This window comes from Protomyctophum parallelum, assembly GCF_964188405.1.
Source record: "Protomyctophum parallelum genome assembly, chromosome: 16".
NCBI lineage: Eukaryota > Metazoa > Chordata > Actinopteri > Myctophiformes > Myctophidae > Protomyctophum > Protomyctophum parallelum.
This window is the reverse complement of record NC_139711.1, coordinates 17,359,599-17,385,595: the sequence shown is the minus strand read 5'-3', so window position 1 is coordinate 17,385,595 and position 25,997 is coordinate 17,359,599. Positions and strand designations below refer to the sequence as shown.

At 44.5% G+C, this 25,997-nt stretch overlaps 1 protein-coding gene across 4 annotated transcripts in view; it reads left to right on the top strand.

The window, feature by feature from the left end:
• Positions 1 to 25,997, top strand: part of diaph2 (diaphanous-related formin 2) — a 589,988-nt gene that overhangs the window by 511,870 nt on the left and 52,121 nt on the right. For 3 of the 4 annotated variants that reach the window (XM_083785413.1, XM_083785414.1, XM_083785412.1), the window contains 2 exons: positions 8,442 to 8,534; positions 11,564 to 11,629. In XM_083785413.1, the coding sequence (XP_083641539.1) occupies positions 8,442 to 8,534; positions 11,564 to 11,629 (159 nt within the window). The remainder of the gene's footprint in view (positions 1 to 8,441; positions 8,535 to 11,563; positions 11,630 to 25,997) is intronic. The other variant, XM_083785415.1, reaches the window with a different exon arrangement.

The following is a 25,997-nucleotide window of genomic DNA, read 5'->3' as shown; positions in this document are numbered from 1 at the left end:
CAGAATACACTGAATACAACTGTACCGTACAGTATAGGCTATGTATGAAAACTTGAAATTAGACATTTGGCATAATGACTACTATCAAACTCTCAAACCCTGTACACTCAAGATACGCTCCATATATGGCCAGTACAGAATTAATTCCATGTGTTGATCTGACCCCCCCCATGCCAAAGCGCCAGCAGTCTGCTGTCACCCTTTAGGGCGAGGACGCTTCTCGCCCTCAGGGCGTCTTACTGGTTTTGGTATTTTAAGTACATTTTGATGCCAATACGTTTGTACTACAGTTTGAATTCCGGACTTTTACTTGTAACAGAGTATTTCTACATTGCACTATTGACACTTTTACTTAAACCTTTTTTTACCTACCTACTTTTACCACCACTGCGCCCGTGCAGAATTCAGGTGTGAAAGTACCAGAGAGCCAGGTGTAAGTGAAGCCAGGGAGGAAATGAGAGAAAGGGGAAGGGAATTACAGCTTAGGCAGTTGACAGTGAAAAATGGGTTACAAAAATAATAAAGCTTTCTTAGTTTCTTTATATACTGTAGCACCTTTCAATTGAGCGTTCCAAAGTGCTTCACAGATAATCCAAAACACAACACAGGAGATAGAGCAAAAAACATTATGCCGCAAATGCAGTAGAACACAATAGGTTAAAATGTACGCAGCAAATGCAGTAGAACACAATAGGTTAAAACATTTGGGAAATAAAAGGCCGCTTTATAAAAGTGAGTTTTCAAGAGGGCTTCTAATCGTGGCACAGACTCTGCGAGCTTGATCTCCAGGGGGAGGACATTCCAGATAGTCGGAGCTCTAAAGGCGAAGGCCCAAACACCTTTTTTCTTTCTTTTTTTCCCGGGAAGATGGTCTAGGAGGCCTTTTGTCTGAGGACCTCAAATTGCGCTTTGGTAGATTAAGATCGAGTAAGTCAGAGATAGAGGGTGAGGCCAGACCAGAGATGGCCTTAAAAGTACACGGAAGCATGACCAGAAGCATTTGAAAATGACCGGAAGCATTTTGAAAACCACCAGAAGCATTGAAAATTGGGGGAGGCAACAGTCTGGCCATTTGAGACCTAGGAAGGGAATGGAATGTTGGAGCGAGAGCTATTGCCTGTCCACCTGGCCATAGTGTGGTCTCTTCCCCCATTCCTCCCAACCCACCTCTCTCCCACCATGCCAGCCTTTGTTTCACGGCTAATGCTCCAGGTTAATTGCACAGGTGACTTTCTGTGGGGGAACAGATGGGCTCAAATGTGTTCAAAAACAATCCACAGCAGCAGGAACTTGTTGTTCGAGAAAACAAACACACACACACACGCACGCGCACACACACACACACACACACACACACACACACACACACACACACACACACACACACACACACACACACACACACACACACACACACACACACACACACGCACAGACACGCACACACGCACACACACACACACAGAGACACACACAGAGACACACACAGACACATTTCTTTCTCTCCTCTGCCGCGGTCATGGCGGGTGTTGGGTGGGGTGGTGGGGGAGGGTAATCTCGAGCACAGCTCCTCCCCTCAAAGTGGTTTCAACTCATCAAGCCCAGGGCCTGGAAGCTCTCATTAGATCTCATTACGGTCTCAAATTAGAGTCGGGAATCGTCCACTGGAAGGCGAGCAGGCGGCATATAATAGACATCTCTTCAATATCCACTTTCTCTCTGGTTAAACAGTTAAACACTGTTTCGGTTGTAGGAAGGGCTCGCCTCGCTTCTGTGCAATTAGAAAAGAACGTGTTGCTGCAGCAACATCTGAAGATGCCACATTATATGACCGTCATGCAATGGCTGTCATATTAGTTTTGTATGCTTGCGTGCTTTTACCAAAGATGGTGTGCTGTTTTCAAATGTCACAGTTAACCACGTAAGCAGTGGTAGAGAAAGTACTTGATTTTTGTTTAGTTTACTTAAGTAAATGTATCAATACGAGCCGCCCATCTCATTATGTATCTCCTATGGTGTGACGAGCCGCCCATCTCATTATGTATTGGACACACGTACTGTCCTCGGCGGGCGGCGCGTGCCACGGACACACATCAGACACCAGCCTTGAGAATTCTGAGCATTTCTTTGTCTCTCGTTTTCCCCCAAGTATCCTACGAGGGCCTAGCAGCATGTGAGCCATCAGAAATTGAGTTCTCAATCGATCCGGTGTGTTTTCTCTCCGGTGGACAACACGGAGGAGATGACAGATAGCAAATTGAATTTATGAACAGGCTCTGTTGACACTGCTGCATAATTATAGGGATGCCAGGCCTTCGGTGTTTAAAGAGGGAGCGTGGCGGTGCATCTAGATGGAAACGAGGACCTCTCTCTGCTTCAGGCAGAACCTCTGTGGAACTGCTGTTATATGACAGTCACATCTTCAGGAATATGAAACACTAAGGCTTAGTTATCTCCACCAGGCCGAAGGCATGGGGAGAGAGTATGTTTTGCACTCTGTCCGTGTGTGTGAGTCCGTGAGACTGTGTGTCGGTCCGTCTGTCTGTAACGGGTCGTTTAATCTCCGACCCGTTAACAGATTTTGCACACGCACTACCTGGATGCCAACGATGAACCTCTGCCCCACATTTTCTAGAACGGCCTGTTATAGCGCCACCAGGAGGCAGACTATGGAAAAACACATTTTCCTCCAGATTCTGTCCAAAAATCACACAAATCGTTACACACCATCTCTATAGTCATGTGTTCAAGGTGGATCTGTCCAATATTTCATATTCCATCCTAATTGGCTAACATTGGCTTTCGAAGTTTGCAGGATTGGCCCGAATCCTCCCAACACCTCTCACTGATCCTGTCTGTGTGGCCATGAGCACAGGTCACACTGTTTACACCGGTTGGGACACACACACACAAACACACACACACACACACACGTCACACACGTCTCTCTCTCTCTCTCTCTTTCTCTCTCTCTCTCTCACACACACACACACACGCACACACACACACACACACACACACACACACACACACACACACACACACACACACACACACACACACACACACACACACACACACACACACACACACACACACACACACACATTACAAGGCTATAAATTCACTGGTCCTGTCATTGCTAGACTTCTGTAGGTTGGCATTAGTCATGGAGAGCCGGTACCTTTATAAATAAATAATGCACATGTATCAATAACAAGGTATGCAGCCCTGCGGTGAGCTTGTGTCCGTCTGCTTGCACACACACACACACACACACACACACACACACACACACACACACACACACACACACACACACACACTCACGCACACACACACGTACACACAAAGAACACACACACACACACACACACACTCACACACACCAACTTGCTTGCATACTGCAGTGTATGTTGTGGAAATAATTAAATGTCAGTGGGCTTAGGTCGTCAAGTATCTGGGAGGGAGCTTTATGACCTCGTGTCTCTGCTTGCTCCGCTAGTCAGTCTCTCTCTCTCTCTCTCTCTCTCTCTCTCTCTCTCTCTCTCTCTCTCTCTCAATGACCTACTCCTCCACATGCACCAACCTCAGGCTCACTAGGACCTCTTCACTGCCTTTATTCCCTCCCTTTATCTGCCTCCATCCCTCCCTCCCTATCTGCTCTCTGTGACTCTCTCTCTCTCTCTCTCTCTCTCTCTCTCTCTCTCTCTCTCTCTCGCTTCCTCTCTCAAACCACCCTTATACTGCTTTCTTCCCCATTTATCTGTACCCCCCCTCTCCTCTCATGTCCTCTGCTCTCCTCTCTTCTCATCTTGTCTCGTCTCAACTCGTCTCATCTTGTCTCCTCTCCTCTTGTCTCCTCTCCTCTCCTCCCATGTGCTCTCATCACCTCGCCTCTCCTCTCCTCATGACTCATCTCATCTCCTCTCCTCATCTCATCTTGCCTCTCATCTCCCCTCCTTTCCTTTCCTTTCCTCTCCTCTCCTGTTATCGTTCTTCTCTTCTCCTCTCCTCTCCTCTATCTCTTGGTGCTGTTGGCTAGTGGCCCCTCTCTACTATCACATATGTTTGTTTATTTTATGTAGAAAATAAGCTAATCTGATGTGTGTGAGGATTTTCGTTTGTTTCCCCCCGTGCCAGTCCTGCTGAGAGCGCATCCCCTTGTTATCCCTCCCTAATTAGAAAATGTAATAGTGGCGGTGTAAATATATTAGAGAGTGAGCCAGATCCCCCTAGGGCTCACTGTTACACTTGGCACAGCCTCTGGCTTCAGGTATACCAGCTGATCGCCAGCAACAAGGTGGCAGGAGAGATGAGAGATGAGGGGATTGAAGGGATGAAAGGGGAGATATAAAACAAATGTGCGCCTCTCTCTCTCTCTCTCTCTCTCTCTCTCTCTCTCTCTCTCTATATATATATCTCTGAGCTTGTAGATCTGCTATTGTTGCTGAATGTTCGCCCCATTTTCACGAACATTCACTTAAATGTATATTCAGTGATTTCACTTAATTCAAATATCACTTATTTTTTTGTTTTGTTGTGATAATCCTCTCTACTATAGAGTGTGCTGACCATATAAGGAGTTCCTCCCTGTCCCCAGTTAACCCCTGGGGGTCAAAAAACCTTAGGTTTCGTTTTTGACTCTCTATCCTGATTGGACGAAAGGCTGGGTCCCAGCCAAAAACGAAACCTATGGTTTCTTTTAGTGAAATCACTGAATATACCTTTAATCCCATCAAGCAAGACCTGAGGTCATTTCTACTAGTTCTCACACTTTGTCATAGTTCACACGATTTTTCCAATATGTTCAATAATAGCAGCTGTACAAACTCACAGCCCAGCACAAAGTGGACACGCTGTGAGTTTGTATATCTGCTATATTTTTGAATAGCCAACGGAAAAATCACACGGATGCTTTCCCGGCTAATGAGTTATGGCTTGGGACACTAAGGTTCATGTGGATAAAGGCTTAGCTGTTTAAAAAAAAAAAGATCCTAAAAGTGAAAAAGAAAACGCACTATAGCCATGTTCCGCTCACTTTAATAAGATCATTAAAGGACCCAAGGGCTGTCTGTGGAGGTGCCCGCGCCAAGGTGTTTCATCACTGGAGGGTTTGTCAATGTCTCGGGTCTTAGCCCATCTTAACCCATTTAGAAGGCAATTTCCTGTGAGCGCGGGGGATCTTACCTCTTGAGGAAGATCTCAGGGCGTAAAAGGTTAGCTTTTCTGTAATTCCCCGGCACACAATCCAACACTCCTCCTAATGAGAAGCGGATGAATATTTGCCCTAGGTTTAACAGCTCAAAAATAAGGCAACGGTGAACTGCATGGAATGAGAAAACTCCTTTTGAAGTGGTACATTTTTTGGTAATGAGGAAAGGTTGCCGGAAGCGTTAAAGGTGTACTGTAAGTGTAAGTACACGCAAATGATCTTAACTCTGTAGATTTAAAAAATAAATTAAATCACATGGGAAAGCTGTGGAGACATTTATGACATCACGTCTATGATTCTAGACAGAGCACTGTTTCCCAAACAGTGGGCCATTTTCTTTTTTTTTTAAAGAAGAAAATAAATCTAAATATGTTCTTTTAAATACTTACTTACTTATGAATTTTAAAACGAACAAACAAATCTACAAAATTCCATGAATGAAAAATAATTAAGAAGTATAGTGAAAATTGCCAAAGTGAAATGAGCTTGTAGATCTGCTGTTTGCTGGTCCCAAACATTTAATTTCTATTTTGGGTCTGGGGTTAAAAAGTTTATGAATCGCTAGTCTAGACTAGAGGACATTTTATGAATCTATGATGTCTGACTCCAACTTTGGGCAGTGTTTCAGCCCGGCCAGAGCCCCATTGAATTCCATTATGAAGTTAATATTTAAAAAAGTATAAAACATATCATTTCGTGAAAAGACATTCTGTGGCCGACTGGCAGATGTGCACTAGAAATAATATGATGCCAATCGGTCCAGCAGTTTGCGAGACTATAGCCGCAGACAGATAGCCGCAGAGTCAGACTGACCCTCTTATAGACGGCTAGACTCCTGCAGAGCAACGGCATAAAAAAGTACATCCGTTCACCCCCCCTCTGTGCATTAGACATAGGATTTGTAGTGTAACAGTTAGATGCTAAAAGGCCCACAGGCTTGAAGCCTTGCTGCTGCAGATTGCCTCGGTGCGGAGCAGAGGTCTGGCCTGCTTGAGTCGCTTCTAGGGCCCGATAGGACATAGTTAATGGAGCACTGGCAGGTGACTGGGGAGTATGTTTCCCCTTTTAGTCATCTTGCTTCTTTGTGTCTGCAATCCTCCCCTGAACCCCAGTCTAAGGAAGGCTCCTCTAGTCCTGGTCATTACAGATGATGAATTGTGCTACAGTTAGGCTAGAAGTAGGACAAATTGATCAAAGTGTCAGGTGCCCCCTGTGATGTCTAGGTCTCCGAGAAGAAAGCGGTGAGGAAGGAGCTTGTCACAAAGTTTCCCGTGCCAAGGTGGCTGCAGAATGAATGTTTACCTGCCACTTATGCCGCTCTGCTTTGTGTCAGACGTAAAATATGTCCTTGTTAGCCTACATAACGAGAAGGAGAGGGCTAATGATCCCAGGAGTTGATACTGTTATAGTAGCAGCCTTTCTGCCGCCCTGCTCTTTGGGGGCCTAGGCAGGTGAACGCCATACCGCCCCCCTTTTGAACCAATGAGCTGGGCTATCGGAGGTGTATACTAGCACTGCAATTTGAGATAAGCACTTACTTGGCTCTGCTTTGGTTCTGTTCCCGATAAAACTGGTCCAATTAAGCTTGATTTAATCGGGATTGCTTTTAAGCACAGCCACACGGCTGAAACGGATACTTTGATTTCAAAGTAGCCCCTGGGAAGGACTTGAAGAAGAAAGAGACGGAATGAGATACAGTTTTCGAGAACAAGAATTAGTGCACGTATACGAATGAAGAGTTGTTGTTTTGTTGAATTTGCATTAAAAAAATTCTATTCTTAGTTGTTGCTGTCTTTTGTCTCCTCGCTACTGTAAATGATTGCAGGTTGGGTGGCTTTGTTGCTTGAAGAGCTTGGGGTAAAAAAAGAAGGGAAAATAAAACACACCGGCAGTCTCGGCAGAGTCTCTGCGGTAATGTCAAAATATGTGGCATTTCCTCAAATTAATTATGTACTAGCTGTGTCAATGTGTTGTGTTCATGAATTCAATTTTCCTGACTGTCATCTCTCTTTGAGCATGTGCAAGAAACAAGAGATTGATCGTCCCGGCTCTCTGGGAGAGTGCCGGGTGGTGAAAGCCGTCATCTCCACCACGGCTCAACCAGGGCCTGTGAGCAGAATACGAGAGAGAGCCACTAGGGCCCGCGATGGTAAACATTGGGGGAAGAGCAAGTTCACTCCTGTATGCAACAGGGATTGATGGCCAAGTCTCCAGCTCCGCAATAAGTCATCCTAATGATCCCAGTTTAAAATAATGTCTGTGCCCCGTACCCCATGATAAAGAGACTGCCCCGCTGACTCATTAGTATTGGGGGGCGGCGGGGGGTAAAGATAGACGACCCAGATATAGGACCTAAAGCTTATTTTCCAGCCCCTTTCTTTTCCCCCCATTGAGCGATATGCTGCAAGGCGCATGGTGTGGGCCCGGCGCACCGCACCGCGTAGCCCTGCCGTATCATCAGCCCTCACAGCACTCTTCATTGAACTCCTCTCTCTACTACTCTACTACCTCTCAGCGTCCACCCCTCCGGCTGCGTGGCTCCGCACCGGGCACTTGGAGTATATAGTGGGCAAAAAGAGGGGGGAATGTATTTATTTTTTTCCTTCTCTCGTCCCGGCGTCACTGATGGAACAGTGACGGAGTGCGCGGGTATTGAGCGGCTCCACACTAAATCTTGGTAAAGAGCACTTAGCTCCCCTGTGTTAGCCACAGAAAGAGCATCTGTCAGTGGCCATCAGCGGATGCTTTCATCCCGCCGCCGCTCCTCTGCGTATCTTCCCTCCTCCACCCTGTGTAAAAGGGCGGGGGGGGGGGGGGGGGGTGCAGGGCGACAGGGCCGCTTCTCTTTAATGCTGCCCGATGCACTCCTTTAACCGCATGAGCAAACCCTAGTGTCCTTATTCTGGAGTGAACATTCAGCACAAACAATAGCTGATCTAATGGTGTGAGGTCGCCGCCTCGGCAAAAGTAGTTAATACAGCGTCACGCTCATTTTAACCACTTTATGTTGGCTATTCAAAACTAGCAGATCTACATGCTCACATCGTGTTTGGAAAACATTGAAAAGAAAATACATATATTTTTTTACACATCGTTTGAAACGATGTGTCAATAAATATATGTAAACGAAATATATAAAATATATGTAAAGGATTGGTTTCTCTTCTGGGGCACATAGTGTTATTTTAACCAACTCTTTTTCTTCTCCTCTGTGTTCCTGCTGCAGAGGGTGATGAGACCGGCGTGATGGACAGCTTGATGGAAGCCCTGCAGTCTGGAGCAGCCTTCCGCGATCGGCGAAAACGGACCCCACGCAACGGTAAGACAGCCAGACAGCTGTCCTCACACCTGCTGTCACAGTCAGTCACCTGGCTGGACCAGGCTATACCACCACCCTCTGGGACGGCAGGTATCATTCTATACGCCTGACGGAATGGAATGCACAGTGAAATGGGTTCATTGATCCATTTGTTACTCTGAGAAATGTATCCACGTGCGTGGTGGATCCTTTTGGTTATATTTGTATATATACACTCTCAGAGTTAAATTAATATTGATTCTCGACTGACATGATTTTCAGCACTGTATGAGCGTTCCCCTGCAGTCTAAATCATACAGGTTACATTGTACCCATGTGTCTTGTTGCATGTGACATACTGTACATTCAGTCTGTGTGTCTGTGTGTATCACTCAGTATATATATATATATATATATACTGTAGCTAGCTCTCTCTCTCGTGCTCGCACACACACACACACACACACACACACACACGAGCACATGAAACACCCAGTGCTTTCATCAGTGAGCCATTGTCCCTTTTGCCATTCATACAGTTCTCATTACAAGATGAATACACTGACCATGGCAGATACAGTAGTGTCATCTTGAGGTCACTTTATTGTAAAAAAAAAAGATTATTATTATTAATTTGTTTTCAATTTTGGAAAATGTTCCCCCTATTAATGACATGCCCAAAATAGAAATGCCAGGGTTAATGTGGTTAATATTCAGCCATGAATGTACTTGGAAGTCACCTGGCAGAAGTGGCAGGGTCAGTGTTAGAGAGGCAGGGGCTGAAGCCACCTTTGATGTCTATGTGTGCACGTTCCTGACAGCAGTGTCTTGGAGACGGTGCCACCATCAGCCTATAATCAGTGACGGCGGTGTATAGACCACAGTGAGAGGAGAAGAATCAAAGCAAATCAAAGCAGTTCTAGTCTCTGTTTGAAATGAGAGATGGGTGTTATTTTAGGGGAAAAAAGCTGCTACCTGAAGCAAAACAGCAACAGCATTGTATATGAAGTTATACAACCCTATCCCCATTTGCTGTTCATCCGAGCGTATCTCGACTGAATCTGTTTAGCATTGTTTTTAGTCTCTCAAGCTGTCGACTTCGGCATGTGTGTGGGCTCTCTCGGATTTGGCAGACTCTACTCGTTTCACGTACTGCAAAATCACAGTGAGCTGCGTATAAAAGAGCTCCAATAAAACATGCACATGCAGTGCATTCATCACAATTAACAACTCTGCCATTCTTCCCGCTATAAAGTCGGAGCATTTGCATTGCTAGCAAATCTGCCAGCTTGGCCCGGCAGACTGGTGTACATTGTCTATAAATTCTAAGCATATATTCCTCCTCCCCAGGATAGGAAGGCTCTCGGGTGTTGACTTAGCCACCGCACATCGCTGAGATATATGCCGCCCGTTTCTCCGGCGCCGTTAGGCTGTGGCAGGAATCCAGAAGCTGTAGAGGATTGAAAATGACACATGTAGACATTTTGTTGTTTTACAGTACAGCCACTCATATAATAACATTGGTTGCTGCTCGCTACTGTGACAGTATGAAGACTCATAACCAGCAAGCAGCTACTGTCACACAAGTGCAAGTCCCTACCTATATACTGTATGCTAGCATCTGCTAGGACAGAGTCTTTGTGACACCTTGTCTCTCCGATCTCTCATCGCTGGGTCTGCCACCTGTGTGTGTGTGTGTGTGTGTGTGTGTGTGTGTGTGTGTGTGTGTGTGTGTGTGTGTGTGTGTGTGTGTGTGTGTGTGTGTGTGTGTGTGTGTGTGTGTGTGTGTGTGTGTGTGTGTGTGTGTGTGTGTGTGTGTGTGTGTGTGCGCGCGCGCGTGTCCGTGTCCGTGTGCGCGTGCGTGCGTGCATGTGTGTGTGCGTGCGTGCGTGTGAGAGAGAGAGAGAGAGAGAGAAAGAAGATTAGGGAGAATGAAAGGGTGAGTGAATATGGCAGGCCTAATAAAACAGTTACTTCATGTCTGCGTCAAACACGAGTCCTTCCGTGTATGCTGGTGTGGTGGATCAACTTCTCTAGACAGTTCTCTGGCTATAACTATGGAGAACATATCATCGCTGTGGGGTGGAAACCGCATTGCTGACTGCCCTGTACAACACACAACATTGCTCGCTAAACTCGCTGGCTTATCAAAGATTCTATCCAGCCCCAACCATGGACTGTTTCGGATTCATACTGTAAGTGGCTTCATGCTGAATATAGCCTCAGAGACAGCTGCAGTAGACTGCTACAGTATAGCAGTTAACTAACACGCAGATGAACAATTATGTTTTCATTTACAAAATGACTCATGTGAAAGTAAACGGAAATACACAGTTCCACAGCACATTAGTGATTATACAATAATAATTAGCTTTTCAAGGGCCTTTAGACACAAACGCTTTCAGCATTATTTTGAGGACTAAATTGTTCCCACTTTATTGTTCGTCAATAAACCTTTCTATACCGTATCGTTTTGGACAGTGTAACAATCTGACAATGTCATAAAAACATGCAATCTACAAAAATAATCTATTTCTTTTTCAAGTTATTCTTCATCAACAGTGTCACTAACAAATGACACCAAAAACACATTTGATTCAGTCACTGCCTATACCACTGACTTCATTACCGGTATTTTAAGATGTTAGAGTTGTGTGTGTGTGTGTGTGTGTGTGTGTGTGTGTGTGTGTGTGTGTGTGTGTGTGTGTGTGTGTGTGTGTGTGTGTGTGTGTGTGTGTGTGTGTGTGTGTGTGTGTGTGTGTGTGTGTGTGTGTGTGTGTGTGTGTGTGTGTGTGTGTGTGTGTGTGTGTGTGTGTGCATGCGCACATACACACACATTCATGTATACATGATGATGCCCCAGTGCCGGAGCTTGTCATGTTGCAACACTTTGGGAGTGGATAATTGGTGCCAAACATCTGAAAATGACTCATTTCTGATGTCTCTCTCTTTCCATGTTTCATTTTTCCCTTTTTCAACATCCCTCCCACTTATTTTTCTTTCTTTCTTTCTTTTATTATTATTTGTTTCCCCCCCATCCCTTGTTGCAGGTGATCAAAGCCCTTCCAGTCCGTCCTCTCGGTGGCCGGGTGCTAACTCTGGTAACAGGACTCTAGGTGTGTTTATTCAACTCTCTCCTCTCCATCTCCTGTCTGCTCCTAACCCGGCATGGACACACTGTAGTCTCCCATCCTCCATCTCCTGTCTGCTCCTAACCCGGCATGGACACACTGTAGTCTCCCATCCTCCATCTCCTGTCTGCTCCTAACCCGGCATGGACACACTGTAGTCTCCCATCCTCCCCCCCACTTGCTCTCCTCCTCTAGCTGTCGTGACTCATGCCTCCTCTTCCACTCCAAAAACACAACTCAAGCTGAGCTGCTCTACCGAGGCCCGCAACGCTGCACTGAGTTACTGCCTCTCCGTTATTTTTTTACAACAACGAACGAACGCTTGCTGATGAAATTGGCCTTTAGTTTGGCTCTACTTCTGATCTAAGGCATTTAATCACATAGCGGAGCTCACATATAATGTACTTTTCTCATGATGCGGCGTGCGTTATCTCCGTAGAGCAGCTCCAGTGCACATCTAACTTGCCTAACGTCCTTCCTGTGCTGGCGATTGGCGCTGATAGAGCATGATGTGACTTGTCATCCCGGTCCTGTGGCTGTGTGTGAAGGAAGCGCTGTGTTCAGGTCTGTGTAGGCCTCCCCCCCCCCCCCACCTCCTGTTGCACACACACAGTGTTTCTGTGAGTGCCCTCCTCACTCTTCCTCTCCGGCCCTGGTATTCGTCTGGTAAATGTCAAAGCGTTGTGCAACAGCACCCCAGAAATACTCCCTTCTAATGGATTCTTGCCTTTCTGTGCCCTGGCCTACTTTGAAACAACTGTGGCTGAAATTGATTTATGTGTTCGCTTCAACAGATTGCATCTCCGCGTGGAGTATGTGTTGCAACCGGTGTCTGCCCTTGTTTTTCCCTCCCATGTTTGTGTATGTAGAATGTCCATGTGTTTGTGAAATATGTATGCGGTGCGTGTGTGTGTGTGTGTGTGTGTGTGTGTGTGTGTGTGGGGGTTTTTTTAGGTGAGTGCGTGTGAGTACTGTGATATGTGATCATCAAACGAACAAAGCAATGAAAAATGGATTTTATTACTCATATTAATTATTCATTCTGCAAGATAACTGGTGTTGGGGTTTTTTTTCTTCATTTGTTTGTCTTGTTTTTTTCTATCATTCTGTACAAATGCGTAAGCACAAAAGACAGCTTCAAGTCTTAATCACACTTGGCGTTTAGAGAATGTGTTAGCTTTTAGCAAACATCTCTTTTAAAGATATAATGCCATCTGTCTGCACAGCCGCTGTATGTACAGTATATTCATATGGTGCAGCAAGACTTGGACGTAAACCAACGTGGGACTATATTGCATTGTGTTGTGTACGCCTTCATTGTTTTGTTTTGTTTTCCTGAACGTTGCTTTAACTGCTGCTTGTTGTGAACGCACGGCATATGCGTCTGCTCGAAGTTTGGACATGCGGAAATCCTGTGGGTTTGCTGATGACACATCAACAGCTAGACGGAATGTCTTTATGAGTGGCCTCCCACAAGCACACATTGTTTCTCCAAAGCACCGCAGCCGCAGCATTAGTATGCCAATAGAATGCATTACATTGTGGATGTTGTCAGGTGTTTGGTAATGGAGCCCCTATAGTATACGATAAACAGCTGTGGGTTGATGAGAGGGGAACATCCTCTTGACGTCTAAATGGAATCTGTAAGCGAGTTTAGTGCATGGGTGTTGGAGAAATTAGCCTCATCTTGTTGTTGAGTATTAAAGAAATCCTAGAATTTTCCCCAAAACAAAGGGGAGATTTGGTTATTAACTTAAAAAAATCTCAGAAATGTCAGAATCACTGAAATAAATCTTTGGGTTATTAGTTTGTTGGTGGAGATATGGTCAACTTGTGAGTGGCAGCATTCCTGGGAGATATTGTATTCTCTGGGTCAGTATGATGGTTCTAATATTTATGTTTTCTGTTCCGCATGCACAATCTTTCATATTCTTTGGTTTTATAGTGAATTATGTTTAGATTCAGGGCCAGAGGAAAAGATGCAGACCCAATCCCCAGCTATATAGAGAAGCCTCTCTAAGCAGTACTTGAGTACTATTTCACCCAGTGCACAGTCTCTGCTCGCGTCTGCTTGTCATGTCTGTTGTAATCTCATGCTTTAAAGCTTGATTAACCTCCTGTCATCCTCAAACGCGCCGCGTGCCACTAGAGAGACTCTCGCCGAGTCACACAAGAGCCTCGGCTCACGTCGGAGGAGTTCATTTAAAACCCCCGAGTGGCGTTCTTTGTGGCCCTTTGGGTTAAACTGTACTCCAGTGTACTTCCTCCACAGTTCCGTGGTTAGTACAATTCTGGGTACCGCCAATCACCATTACACCCCCCAATTCCAGAAGCATTTCCTATTTCCTTGTCTCCATTTCGTATCAAGTGGAAGCGTAAGCCAGGATGCTAAAGTCGTGCCTTATGCAATTACGCCAGCCAGTCCTAATTCTACGAACGGAAAGTGGATGGATTGATAGGGACGAGTTGGAGCCAGCGTTCTGCCGTGGCTTCACTCTCGTTGCAGATAGACGATGTGTGTTGTGTCGTGGAAATCAAATTGGTTTGATGGTATACATTACAGAGGCCGGTTTTCCAAACAGAGGCAGCATGTTTTTTTTTCAAAATGAAGCTTTTGGTCGAATATATATTATAAGGTCCAAAAACAGCTCGCCATCGTCCCCCTCCCCCCTGTTCCCATCGCCCCCCTCCCCCTGGTCCCATTCTGAGCTACTGTAGTACCTTCTGTTCCCATTCTGAGCTACTGTACCTTGGGTATCTGGCAGGAGGATTGCTGGGTAGAGAGCAGCAGCCTCTCGTGCATCCCGGCGCATCGATTTTCGGTCAACGATGAAAGCCACAGAATCAGTGGGCCTCCCATGCTGGGGGGCATCCCAAAAGACACATCAATCACATTTCAAAAGGGGATCCGGGCCAACCTTATTTATTTACAGCCTTTTCAAAGTCATTAAGATCCCAAAGCAGGCCCTCCGCGCACAGTTTGGCCATCTGCCCTCTTCTCGTCTCCCATTTCCAGTCACACGGGTCTGTCCATCAAACAGTGCGTCGTACCGCCTCGCACCTGCACTTATACTCCAAGGAATCTCTCTGTAATTAATTGGCCAGCGAGGGATCATCTGAGCCTCCGTTAAAAGACCACAAAAAAAGGAGATGCTGTGATATAATGCATGTCAGGGTTGTGGGATTTGATCCCCCCCCCTCCCCCCGAGCCGAGCAGTTAATTCAGCCGGTCAGGCCCAGAGAGTGGCCCCCCCCTGTATGTTTAATGAAGATTAAATTACCTATTTTCTCCCATGAAAGTTTAATGACAGAGAGAGGGATGAATGAATGTAGGAAGGGGCCAAAATGAAAGAGTCCAGAGTGAAGTGGCACACGGACGGAGGAGAGCCTATAGACAAAGACGAAGGCTTTTCCTCGCCCTTATTCTTTTATTATCTCCCGCACACCCAATCCCATAATAAATGATCCCTTAATACCTTTTACTTATTACCTCTGTGTTTGTTATCCGTGACGTGACCCTGAACTCACGGGAGCCGCCGCTGCTCCCCTATCCTGTGTCTGATCTGGAGCCGCTGCTCCCCTATCCTGTGTCTGATCTGGAGCCGCTGCTCCCCTATCCTGTGTCTGATCTGGAGCCGCTGCTCCCCTATCCTGTGTCTGATCTGTTGCCGCTGCTCCCCTATCCTGTGTCTGATCTGGAGCCGCTGCTCCCCTATCCTGTGTCTGATCTGGGGAGGAAAAAATTATTCACACGTTTGTATCAAATTATATCGCAGGATGCGATAGCGATCGTAAATCCCTCAGCAATTAATTTGCTCACACGTGTGTTCCCACGTACACCTCAGCGCTTTATCTTTCCCTCTCGTTGTCCGTCTGCCTCTCATCCTGCTGCTTCTGCGTGCGTGTGTGTGTGTGTGTGTGTGTGTGTGTGTGTGTGTGTGTGTGTGTGTGTGTGTGTGTGTGTGTGTGTGTGTGTGTGTGTGTGTGTGTGTGTGTGTGTGTGTGTGTGTGTGTGCGTGTGTGTGCGTGTGCGTGTGCGTGCGTGCGTGCGTGTGCCTGTCGCTATATATGTGTGTGTTCTTCAAGTGAATGGCTGAAGCCCTCTTGCCACCAGAAGCTCAGGGCCGCCACTTCAGGGTGTTGATAGATGTTATTCATCGCGCCGGGCCCCAGGGGCGCTCCTGAAGGAAGTGGAGCTAACGTGATTTGGGGCGAGGGGACCCAGAGGGTGTTTGCTGCTTCCAGCTATATGGCTTGGCTGGCTCAGTAGATGTGAGATATCAATGGGGGTTTGTGCCGCCTGAAACCTATCACCTGTTCCACGTAGATAAGAATATTTATCAACAGCCAAAAGGAAAAAAAAGGCAAGTGGTGCGGGGCGTGGGGCAGCTATGGGCTCTGGGTGTTTTTCTTTATGTCCAAGGGCGCACCCGTCGCCAGTGCCCCCCCCCCCCCCCCCCCCAGCACCTCTAAGGCTGCCCGGTCATTTCTCATCCCCAGCACAAAAACTGGATGAGGGTTTTATGTACCGTTTGAGCACCCTTAGCGCATAGCCGATCTGTCGTTTGCCTCCAACAGGAGAGGACAGTAAAATAAGCAGAGTGTGACATGGATTCACTTTTAGAGGATAAATCACAGTCCCGATAAATGGCCGTCTGTGTCTGAGCGAGTGGACATTACAACAGAGGTTTTCCTGCCTGCATGCCCAGTGTGGAATTCCCTTCTCGCCACCTTTCCGTTTCGTTTAGCAAGAGTCTGCTTGCTTTGGAGCTGTGCATGAGAATGAACGGTGATTTATACTTTGTTATGTGCCAGTGTCGCATGAAAATAGCTGATCTACTAGGTCACAACATGACGCAGCCTGACACGCATAAGATGTGTAATGAGGTCAAAGAGTGTCAGTTGAACCTCTTCCTGCTCAAAAGTGTCTGTTTCTAAAGGAAGAGCATACATGGCGCTAAAATGTCTGAATGTGAAAAGTGATATTGATGAATTCCAAATATTATAAAAGTTTTCTGCGGCACCCCTGGACTTGCGTCATGGCACCTTAGTTCAATGTCGCTTGTCAAAATACTCCCCAGTACTTCCCTGTCCACCAGCGAGCGAATTCTACAGCTCTGGCTGCTTTTTCAGACCGTACGTCGTCAGTGCTCTGGCAGTAAATGTGAACCAAAAGTACCTACTTCTCTGCTTCAATAATAATATCCTGTCTGTGGTTCTGTGTTATTTTGGTTTGTGTTTTTTTGTCTCCTCTCCTCACCTACTTTCTAAATGCCATTGGCTTTCAAGTAGGTGGGCAGTTGGGAAAGGTCACCCTAAGTGTAAATTGTCAATACTGGATCAATTTGGCTGGGCAAATATTCTTCAGAGGCCCAGTAATGGACGGTTTTATCTTATTTCTACCCTGGGCACATTCACACAATACGAGCGATATCGTTCATTGTTTGATGAATTCCTAATAGTCCTATAAGTCTCAGGGCTTAAAGCCAAAGGAATGCCTCTGTAAACCAAATATGAGGGAGGCGCTGGATACAACCGTCCCCAAGGCTGAGAAATGGCCCTCATAATATTCCAATGGAATCTCACCCTGGCTATCAAGCTCGGCTTTTGAAGGATGGGCAACTTGCGTCAGTTGAATTAAACCTTATTTATGGCCTATTAGGCCTACGAAAGGGCCAAGCGATGATCAGCAGGCAGCGTGAATAAAGCTCAGTGGAATAGGATGTAGTTATGTGTTCTGCTGCACTGACAAGCCATGCCTCAGACTAATGATGGTCACCTTTATCATTCTCTTGTTGTTGCTGGTTGCTTCTTTTTATCCCGTCCCTTCTAAAAATGCACCGATTGTTGCCGTAAAGAAACGCTGTCCAGGCCACGCCGAATGTCAGACAATACGTGTGTGATCTGTCACCCACAACGATGTGGAATTAATATTTTAGTTTCCCATTTTCCAGGCTTTATATGTGTAATAAGGAGGTATGGCTAAGTGGAGGCAGGCTGGCAGGCCAGGCTATGAGTGATAACGCTAATTCCAAGTGATAGAAAGATTGCGTGCGTGCGTGCGTGCGTGCGTGCGTGCGTGCGTGCGTGCGTGCGTGCGTGCGTGCGACCATCCCTGTACTTGTAGGCTATTACTATACTTATGAGGGCAAAATATTTGAAATAGCCATGTGAGGACAATATGCATGGCCCTCAAAAGAGAAATGGATGTTTCATGGTTAAAAATATGCATAATATTTCTATATTCATATAGCACGAAGGTCCCAGGACCGAAACGGTCGCTACTTTTAATTTCACCATGAGCACAGAGCTCCTTTATTTTTATACAGTGAGCAAGTCTTTTTCCGTCAGCTTTCCTTTATTAGATACAGTAAGTAGTCGTGACTCAAACCCCAGCCCGTGGTCAGGTTAGGTCCGGACCACTACACCAGACGTCCGGGGCCGGTGTTTATAAAAATTGTTCGTGCTATAATGTTGATGTCCTCACAAGTTTAGTAAGAAATGTGCCCGCATGCACGCAATCGAGTTAGTGTAAGGAGGCTGTGGAGTATTTCAATTATGAAGGCTGAATAGTGCTGAACATTCTGTTTAATACTGTATTTTATAGGGGTTATCGTTAATGAATGTATATTTTTAGTTATTCTCTGTCGTTTAGAGACCTTGGATTTTTAATTCACATCTAATTGCATCGCAGCATAGGTGATTTTAGTGCAATTTCTTTGTTACCAAGTGTTAATTAACTGAAATACCACATTGTGTGTGTGTGTGTGTGTGTGTGTGTGTGTGTGTGTGTGTGTGTGTGTGTGTGTGTGTGTGTGTGTGTGTGTGTGTGTGTGTGTGTGTGTGTGTGTGTGTGTGTGTGTGTGTGTGTGTGTGTGTGTGTGTGTGTGTGTGTGTGTGTGTGTGTGTGTGTCACTCCCGAGGTGACATTGAGTAATAGTCATTTCAGTTTGCTAATTTTGAGATGACCTGCGAGGTTAACGCAAGCATTTTTTATTACATGATACAGTATTGAAATCAAGAACACGCCCATGGCAACCACAACGTAGACTACCTGGTAAGTAACTGGGCAACGTTGATTTTGTTGACTAAAACTATGACGAAAAACCATACCTTTTTGCACTGACGAAGACTAAATAAAATCTAGATATAAAGACTAGATATATTGACAATTTCGTTAACAAAGAAAAACTAGACTTCCATGGTAGGGAGGGACTAATGGAGAAGAGATCCAGTAGAACTAAAAGACAGGTCATTTTATGCTTGGTTGCATGCTGAAAATAGAAGACCTACAAGCTCACAGCTTTGTAGCTCGGATATTTTCAGGATTTTCAAGGGCTGTGGGCAGTTCAGAAAACCAGTGACATCATTTTTTTAACAATTTTTTTACTAAAATGATTAGATTTTTATTATCGTGAGAACGATGGCTTCCATTTTGGTTTGGATTCCCCTTTGATGCTGTCACTGGTGGACGGGTTTCTGAACTGCCCACAGCCCCTCCTATGAGACAGACCTGTAGAAAGAAATTGTGCCATTTTATCATGATTATTAGTGAGGACCTATTATATGAAGATGGGTTGAAAAGTGGTTAAATATAAATTATGATATATGTTACAGCTTGGTATGTATTTTGAGCATAATTTCTGCATTTATCTTGTGTAGGAGATCTGCGCTTGGACCACAGTTAATTATATATTTAATATTATCGCCATGGCAATAATTATCGCCATAGCATGCAATTTAAATAGTAGGTCTGCTCAGCAAATGCACTGAATGATTATACATTATATACTGTATATATTACGAGCGTGTTGATTGTCGTCTACAGTGCAGCTAATATTGTCAGTCTAATGCGATTGTCACAGTTGTACTGTACGTGGTCAGTTTTTCATATTTGCGCATTCCTAGTCCATGCTGCAGTGCTTTTAGTGTCGATTTTGTCGACTAAAACATTGACAAAAAATGTTTGTCGAGTACCTTTTTTCACTTATGAAAACTAAATAAAAACAAATGATGACTAAATCTAAGGCTAAATATATTGCCACTTTAGTCAACAAATAAAAACAAAACTAATGTTAGTGAGGGGCTAGTGGAGAACAGATCTAGTAGAACTAAAAGACAAGTCATTTTATGTTTGTTTGCGCTCAGGTGTTGAGCTCTGAAAATAGCAGATCTACAAAGATCTACAACTGTAGATTTAGTCGACTAAAATCAACTGTAGATTTCGTCGACTAAAACTAAAACATTTCAGATGACAAAAATGTGACTAAACTAAATCAAAATGTGCTGTCAAAATCAACACTGGAGTGGTACCACAGATTTGGACGATGGGCTGTATCACAGATATGAATCAAATATTTACGAGCCACTGTAGAACCATAAGCAGATATGAGATATGAGAATGACACTCTTAACTGAGTCGATGCAGTAAAGTAAAAGCCCACCACATCTGGCTCGCAGAGCAATTAGTAATGAACGCTAAAGATAATGTGTGAATACTGTCTCATCCACACCAGCTACAATATGCTTCAGAGGATGATACAGTATCAGAATGTGATAGTATGTCGTTGCTGTCGGGCAGAAACCTCTTACTGTATCTCCATATTTTAACTTGTTGTGTTTTGGGCCTACTTGATCATGCTACAGCGTCACACAAACGCATCAGAAGTTAAAGATGATAGGTGACTTCAGGGATTAACAAAGATCCATAGCTGCTCTAGTGAGCGACATAGGAATGAATTAATTCACGACCTTAAAGAAAATCCAGCATCTTTAGCCATCAATAAATGAACATGTGTAACATCTCTATACAATGTATATACAGTATATATATATATATATATATATATTAGGGATGCGCCGATCCGATACTCGTATCGGAGATCGGCGCCGATCCAGGCTAAAATTCTAGATCGGGAATCGGTGGCAATGGGCCGATCCATTATCCGATCCAGTCAGATGCCGCTCCGTTCTCCCGTTGGAACGTGAGACATGCTCCTTCCCAGTGCGCACACACAGTCAAACAGCCCCTTCGAATCCGATGAACACGGAGAGCCAAAGAGGGCAGTTGCCAAAGCCCCCATTAAATTACATCCTACTTGTTGCTGTTCCTCATGTTAGCGATAGCTGCTAAAGCTATCAACAGTAGCCTACCTACACAACATTGCTAGGCTAGCAAGCTAACAGTTGCAGCAAAGGGATCGTTGGTGTGTGTGTGTGTGTGTGTGTGTGTGTGTGTGTGTGTGTGTGTGTGTGTGTGTGTGTGTGTGTGTGTGTGTGTGTGTGTGTGTGTGTGTGTGTGTGTGTGTGTGTGTGTGTGTGTGTGTGTGTGTGTGTGTGTGTGTGTGTGTGCGTGCGTGCGTGCGTGCGGGGATTCCGAATATTAAAATAATAATAGTAGTTTGAGTATGCTGGCCCACAGTAGCTACAGAATGTGCGTAGGGAGAGGGAACATATGGGGCTAATGCTGGCAATGATGCATTGAATAATATCTGAATAGAACATTAACTAGAGTTATAAAAGGAATAGAAACCAAAATGATGTGGTTGACTATCGTCAGAAATAAATTAAATTGTGGTTGTGCTTTACAACTTTCCTTATGTGTAGGCCTAGCTGGTTTATAATCCATAGTTACTGTGTATAATAATAATAATAATATTATACATAGTAACTATGGATTATAAACCTAAAATAATAATAATTATAATAATTATAGGCATAATATTATTATGCATAGTAACTATGGATTATAAACCAAAAATTATAATTATAGGCATAATAATAATAAAACCCCCTAGTGGCCAAAGACGTAATCTGCGTATTAAATCAATAAAAACTATGAAAGTGCATAATACTGCACAGCTTTTATTTGTACTTAGAATGTTAAACCCTCAGAAATCGCCGTGGTTGACCAATATTATTAATCCACGTGTTAATAATATATTATATTATTATATATAATATAATATATATAATAATGTATTAAATACATTGCATTATACATTAGACATAGGGTATCGGATCGGTACTCTGTATCGGCAGATACTGGACCCCCATGTATCGAAATCGGTATCGAATGCCAAAAAGCCGGATCGGTGCATCCCTAATATATATATATATATATATATACTGTATTTCACACGGCACATAATACACAACTGAAAGAGAAACTGGGAGGTATGTAGAGTGGCGAAGAACTCACCTGGTGTGGTTATGCTATAGAGGGTATGCGCGTGACATCTTCATCAAACCTGTAAGTTATGCAGGAAATGGCTACTGAGTGGCAAAAAACTACTTTCTGGCCTTGACAGCCCAGACATCCAAACAGAAAAGTCCTATTTGATTGCGTTAAACAACGTTAAACAATGTTAAACTCACTTTGCATGTTGCTTTGCCACTCGATTTTCCACTCGATGTGCCATTCACTTTAAGCATGCGCATACCCTCTATAGCGCGCTCAGAGAAAGAATGGATGGAGCTCAGCGTGGCCTCGTGTCCTTCCCTATGGGTACAACGAGGACACTTTAGTCTATTAGGAGAAAAGCTGGTGAGAATGAGTCAATAGACCGACACAGAGAGAGAGACTGGGGAGAGTTATACCATTTCAAACAAATACAGAAAATACAAGCTCACAGACACAGCTTGATTGGATTGGATTTGTTTGTCTGGAAAAGAATGTCGTCTCTTGTCAGGTGGAAACCTCATGATATGAATAATTAGAATCCTGAGAAGTAACAGCTTTTGTGTGACGTTGATGCTATAGTGTGATTTACAAGAATATGGAGATAAGAGGATTCTGCCTGACAGCGATGATGTACTGTATAGGGCTCAAGTGGTTCAATGAAGGCAAAGCAGGACCAAGAGAAACCCCCATTGACCCTCTTCTGACACATGCTCTCTCTCGCTCTCTCTATCTCTCTCTCTCTCGGCTCTGTGTTCTGTTTTCTCCACTCTGAGGGGAATTGTCCGGGCCATCACGGAGGCTCTTCCTCCCTGCACTCTGCAGGCACTCCCCCTCCAGTGGAGCGTGGTGTGATGGCTGGCTGCCTGACACGGCTCCATCATGACTAATGCTGACTGATGCCCAGTTATTTATTTATTCATGCATTTGTTTATTTGCGTTTTTTTACTTATTGATGGGAACGTCAAAGCATGCGATGGCACACCATCTCCCATTTGCTCATACCGTATGAGCAGATGAAACAAACCTGCGCCCGCGCGTGTGTGCGTGCGTGCGTGCGTGCGTGTGTGTGTAGGGGGTGGGGGGTTAAAGTGTGTAACATTTACGTACGAGAGAACAAGGGATGGATCTACCAGGACGTAGAGAGTGCGTAGAGAGTTCACCGTTTAGTCTTTAGAATCCTCCAGTGAAGGATACAGACAGTAACTAAGTGCGTTTTACTTAAGCACCAAGTAAAAAAAAAACTACAAAGACAACAAAGGAAGAAAAGCACTATAGCTACATTTCAAAACACAGATATTGTACTTTTGACTCCAGGAATGGAATTAGTACAAGTACTACAAGTTTGACTGAGCAACCTTCACTTGTAACTGCGTAAAATGAAGCTGTATGACCCGGAGTATATATCAGTACTGGAGCTGAGTCCTGTACTTTGTATATATCAGTATATATCAGTACTGGAGCTGAGTACTGTACTTTGTATATATCAGTATATATCAGTACTGGAGCTGAGTACTGTACTTTGTATATATCAGTACTGGAGCTGAGTACTGTACTTTGTATATATCAGTACTGGAGCTGAGTACTGTACTTTGTATATATCAGTATTTATCAGTACTGGAGCTGAGTACTGTACTTTGTATATATCAGTATATATCAGTACTGGAGCTGAGTACTGTTCTTTGCCCACCACTGGAATCCAGCAGTCTGAAATAGCCATGTCTTTCTGGTAATGGAAATGTGATATGGCCCATTTAGTTACTTAGCACTAATCCCACCGGTTTAGCTTTCTCCTTTTTTTTTTACCCCCTCGCTGCCTCTCTCTTCTTTTTTCCACCTTAACATTGCTTTTTCTTTTGACTTTTATTTGCTTAGTGTGTGTGTGTGCGCGTGTGCGTGTGGTGGTGGAGGTGGTGGAGGGGGGGTGGTTAAAGCTGAGCTGGGTTAAATTTCTCCGCCTATAAATGTGTATTGTATAAGGTCTGTGTTCCACCACATTACCTACTTAAGGTATGTTCCAGTTCTCAAGTTCTCTGGTCACCAGCGCCTTCCCACGGGGATTTTAAAATGCACCGTGCTGTTTAATGTCCCGGCAGCCTTCGCTATACGCCTGACGTTTTCTGTCCAAAGCGAACGAGCGCTTTGACCAGGAGGTGAAATATGAACTCCTTCTTCGCCTGTTTGCATCGCACAAGTGTGTGGGACCTCTCTGTGCACAACTTTAACTAAGATGTCCCCAATTGCCTGTTGGATGATGCAATTAGCAGGGTAATGAATGCAACTCTAATTGTTGTTTATTCTCACAATGACATATTTGCTGTTGTAAGCTACTGGGAGAATGGCCATGCTTAATTACCCACAAGTGTATAATTTGGAGATCGTTAGCCCTCATAGGCAGCATCCTTGGCCAGAGGTCTGCATGCCGGGGGACCTCTGCTCTGTGTAATGGTTCAACCAAGGTCTTCTAGATGAAGGCTGCTGATAGATTATCACTCCCTAGTCATTCCAGCCTTCATTCATACAGGTGCTTAATGCTGCATTCACACGTCGGGCAGATACAAAGATACAGGCTACTGTTCTTTTTCAATGCACGTCAGCAACATGAAGAAACAAGCAGACATACATAGAGCTGCTACAAAAGCTACAAATTAGTTGAGCTATGGTTTCAACTTCAGATATAAAGATACAAGTTTACTGTGTAGCTTTTGTATCTTTGTTTGTTTTGTATCTGCCAGTGTGAATGTACTGTATACTCAACGCAGCTCACTTGAGTTTATCTCTGCTGTCTCTGCTGTCGGGCAGAAACCAAAAATATTAACTTTTCAGGAAAAACATGTTTTTAAAACAACACAATACTAGAACACTAAACCTACTAGTCAGAATCTTTGTAAAACACACTCACAGACATGAAGTGTGTTCAATAGCACTGGTTTATTAAAGGAGGTGGAAAAGTGCATAACACCGGCGCTGTTATGCAACATTTGACATCACTTAGTTGCGCTATAGGGTGCCGCCCACTCAAAACGGCAGATCTACAAACCCTTGGGTGTTCGACACACCCACGGCATGCACAACTACGTGCTTGATCATCGTCTTTCGTTCAGTGCACCGCTGGTTTTTCAGTACTTTGTGTGCACACTGTGAAGAGTGAAAGAGACAGGAAGAGAGAGTGACACATCTGAGGATTGCTATGCCCTGTGTATTTGTGTGTTTGAGTGCAACAGTTAATAGATCTAATCGATTCAATCAATTATACAAAATAATTCATATTACATTCTGGTATACAAAAATAGTTATAGCAACAAGCTCACGACGTGACATGTAGTGAGCTTGTTTGTACACCGTTGTATGACAAAGTATGAATAATGGCGGCTACAGCGCTGAGGACATTTCCAGCACGCATTAAGCCCCAAATGGTGAGAGGTTTACTGAAGTACTGCACCTATGTATAGTACAAGCAGAAACCTTGTATCTTCACCGTTTGTTTGTATCTTCATGGGGTATAAGTTATTACCCTATACTTCACCATGAAAGACTACAAGCTCGCAACGCTCGCAGATCACAACATTCACAGAGTTTATAGATCGGCTATATTATATTTCCATTGTTTGAAAATGTTTGAAAATAATAATTAAAAAAAAAGGAGCATACTGTACAGTATACAATGTTTTCTCCCGACAGCAGCGACATGGGAACCAACCCACCCCCAGCAGAGTCTGGGAATTTATTTGGATACATCCAAAACTGTTTTTTTGGCGCTCCAAGATGTGGGTGTGTGTGTGTGTGTGTGTGTGTGTGTGTTGCGGCGGGGGGGAGGGGTACTAGAAAATATACAAGAAGAAGAACAGCACAGCTTGGTATTCATGAATTCCGCAAATTACAATGTTACTCCCCTAAGAGATATCTAATATGTCAGGTTTAAAATTAGACTGACTGCCAAAGTACAGAGTAGACCCAACAACACTTTCTAGTGACTGAGGAGTAAACGGATGGCTGTTACCTGCCAGGGACTTGTGGTTATAGCGTGCATGTGTGCTCTGTGCGTGCACGTGTGCACTCATGCTTGCATGTGCAAACATGGGGGCCTGTTAATTTTTATGCACTGTGTGTGTGAGGGTGTGTGTGTGTGTGTGTGTGTGTGTGTGTGTGTGTGTGTGTGTGTGTGTGTGTGTG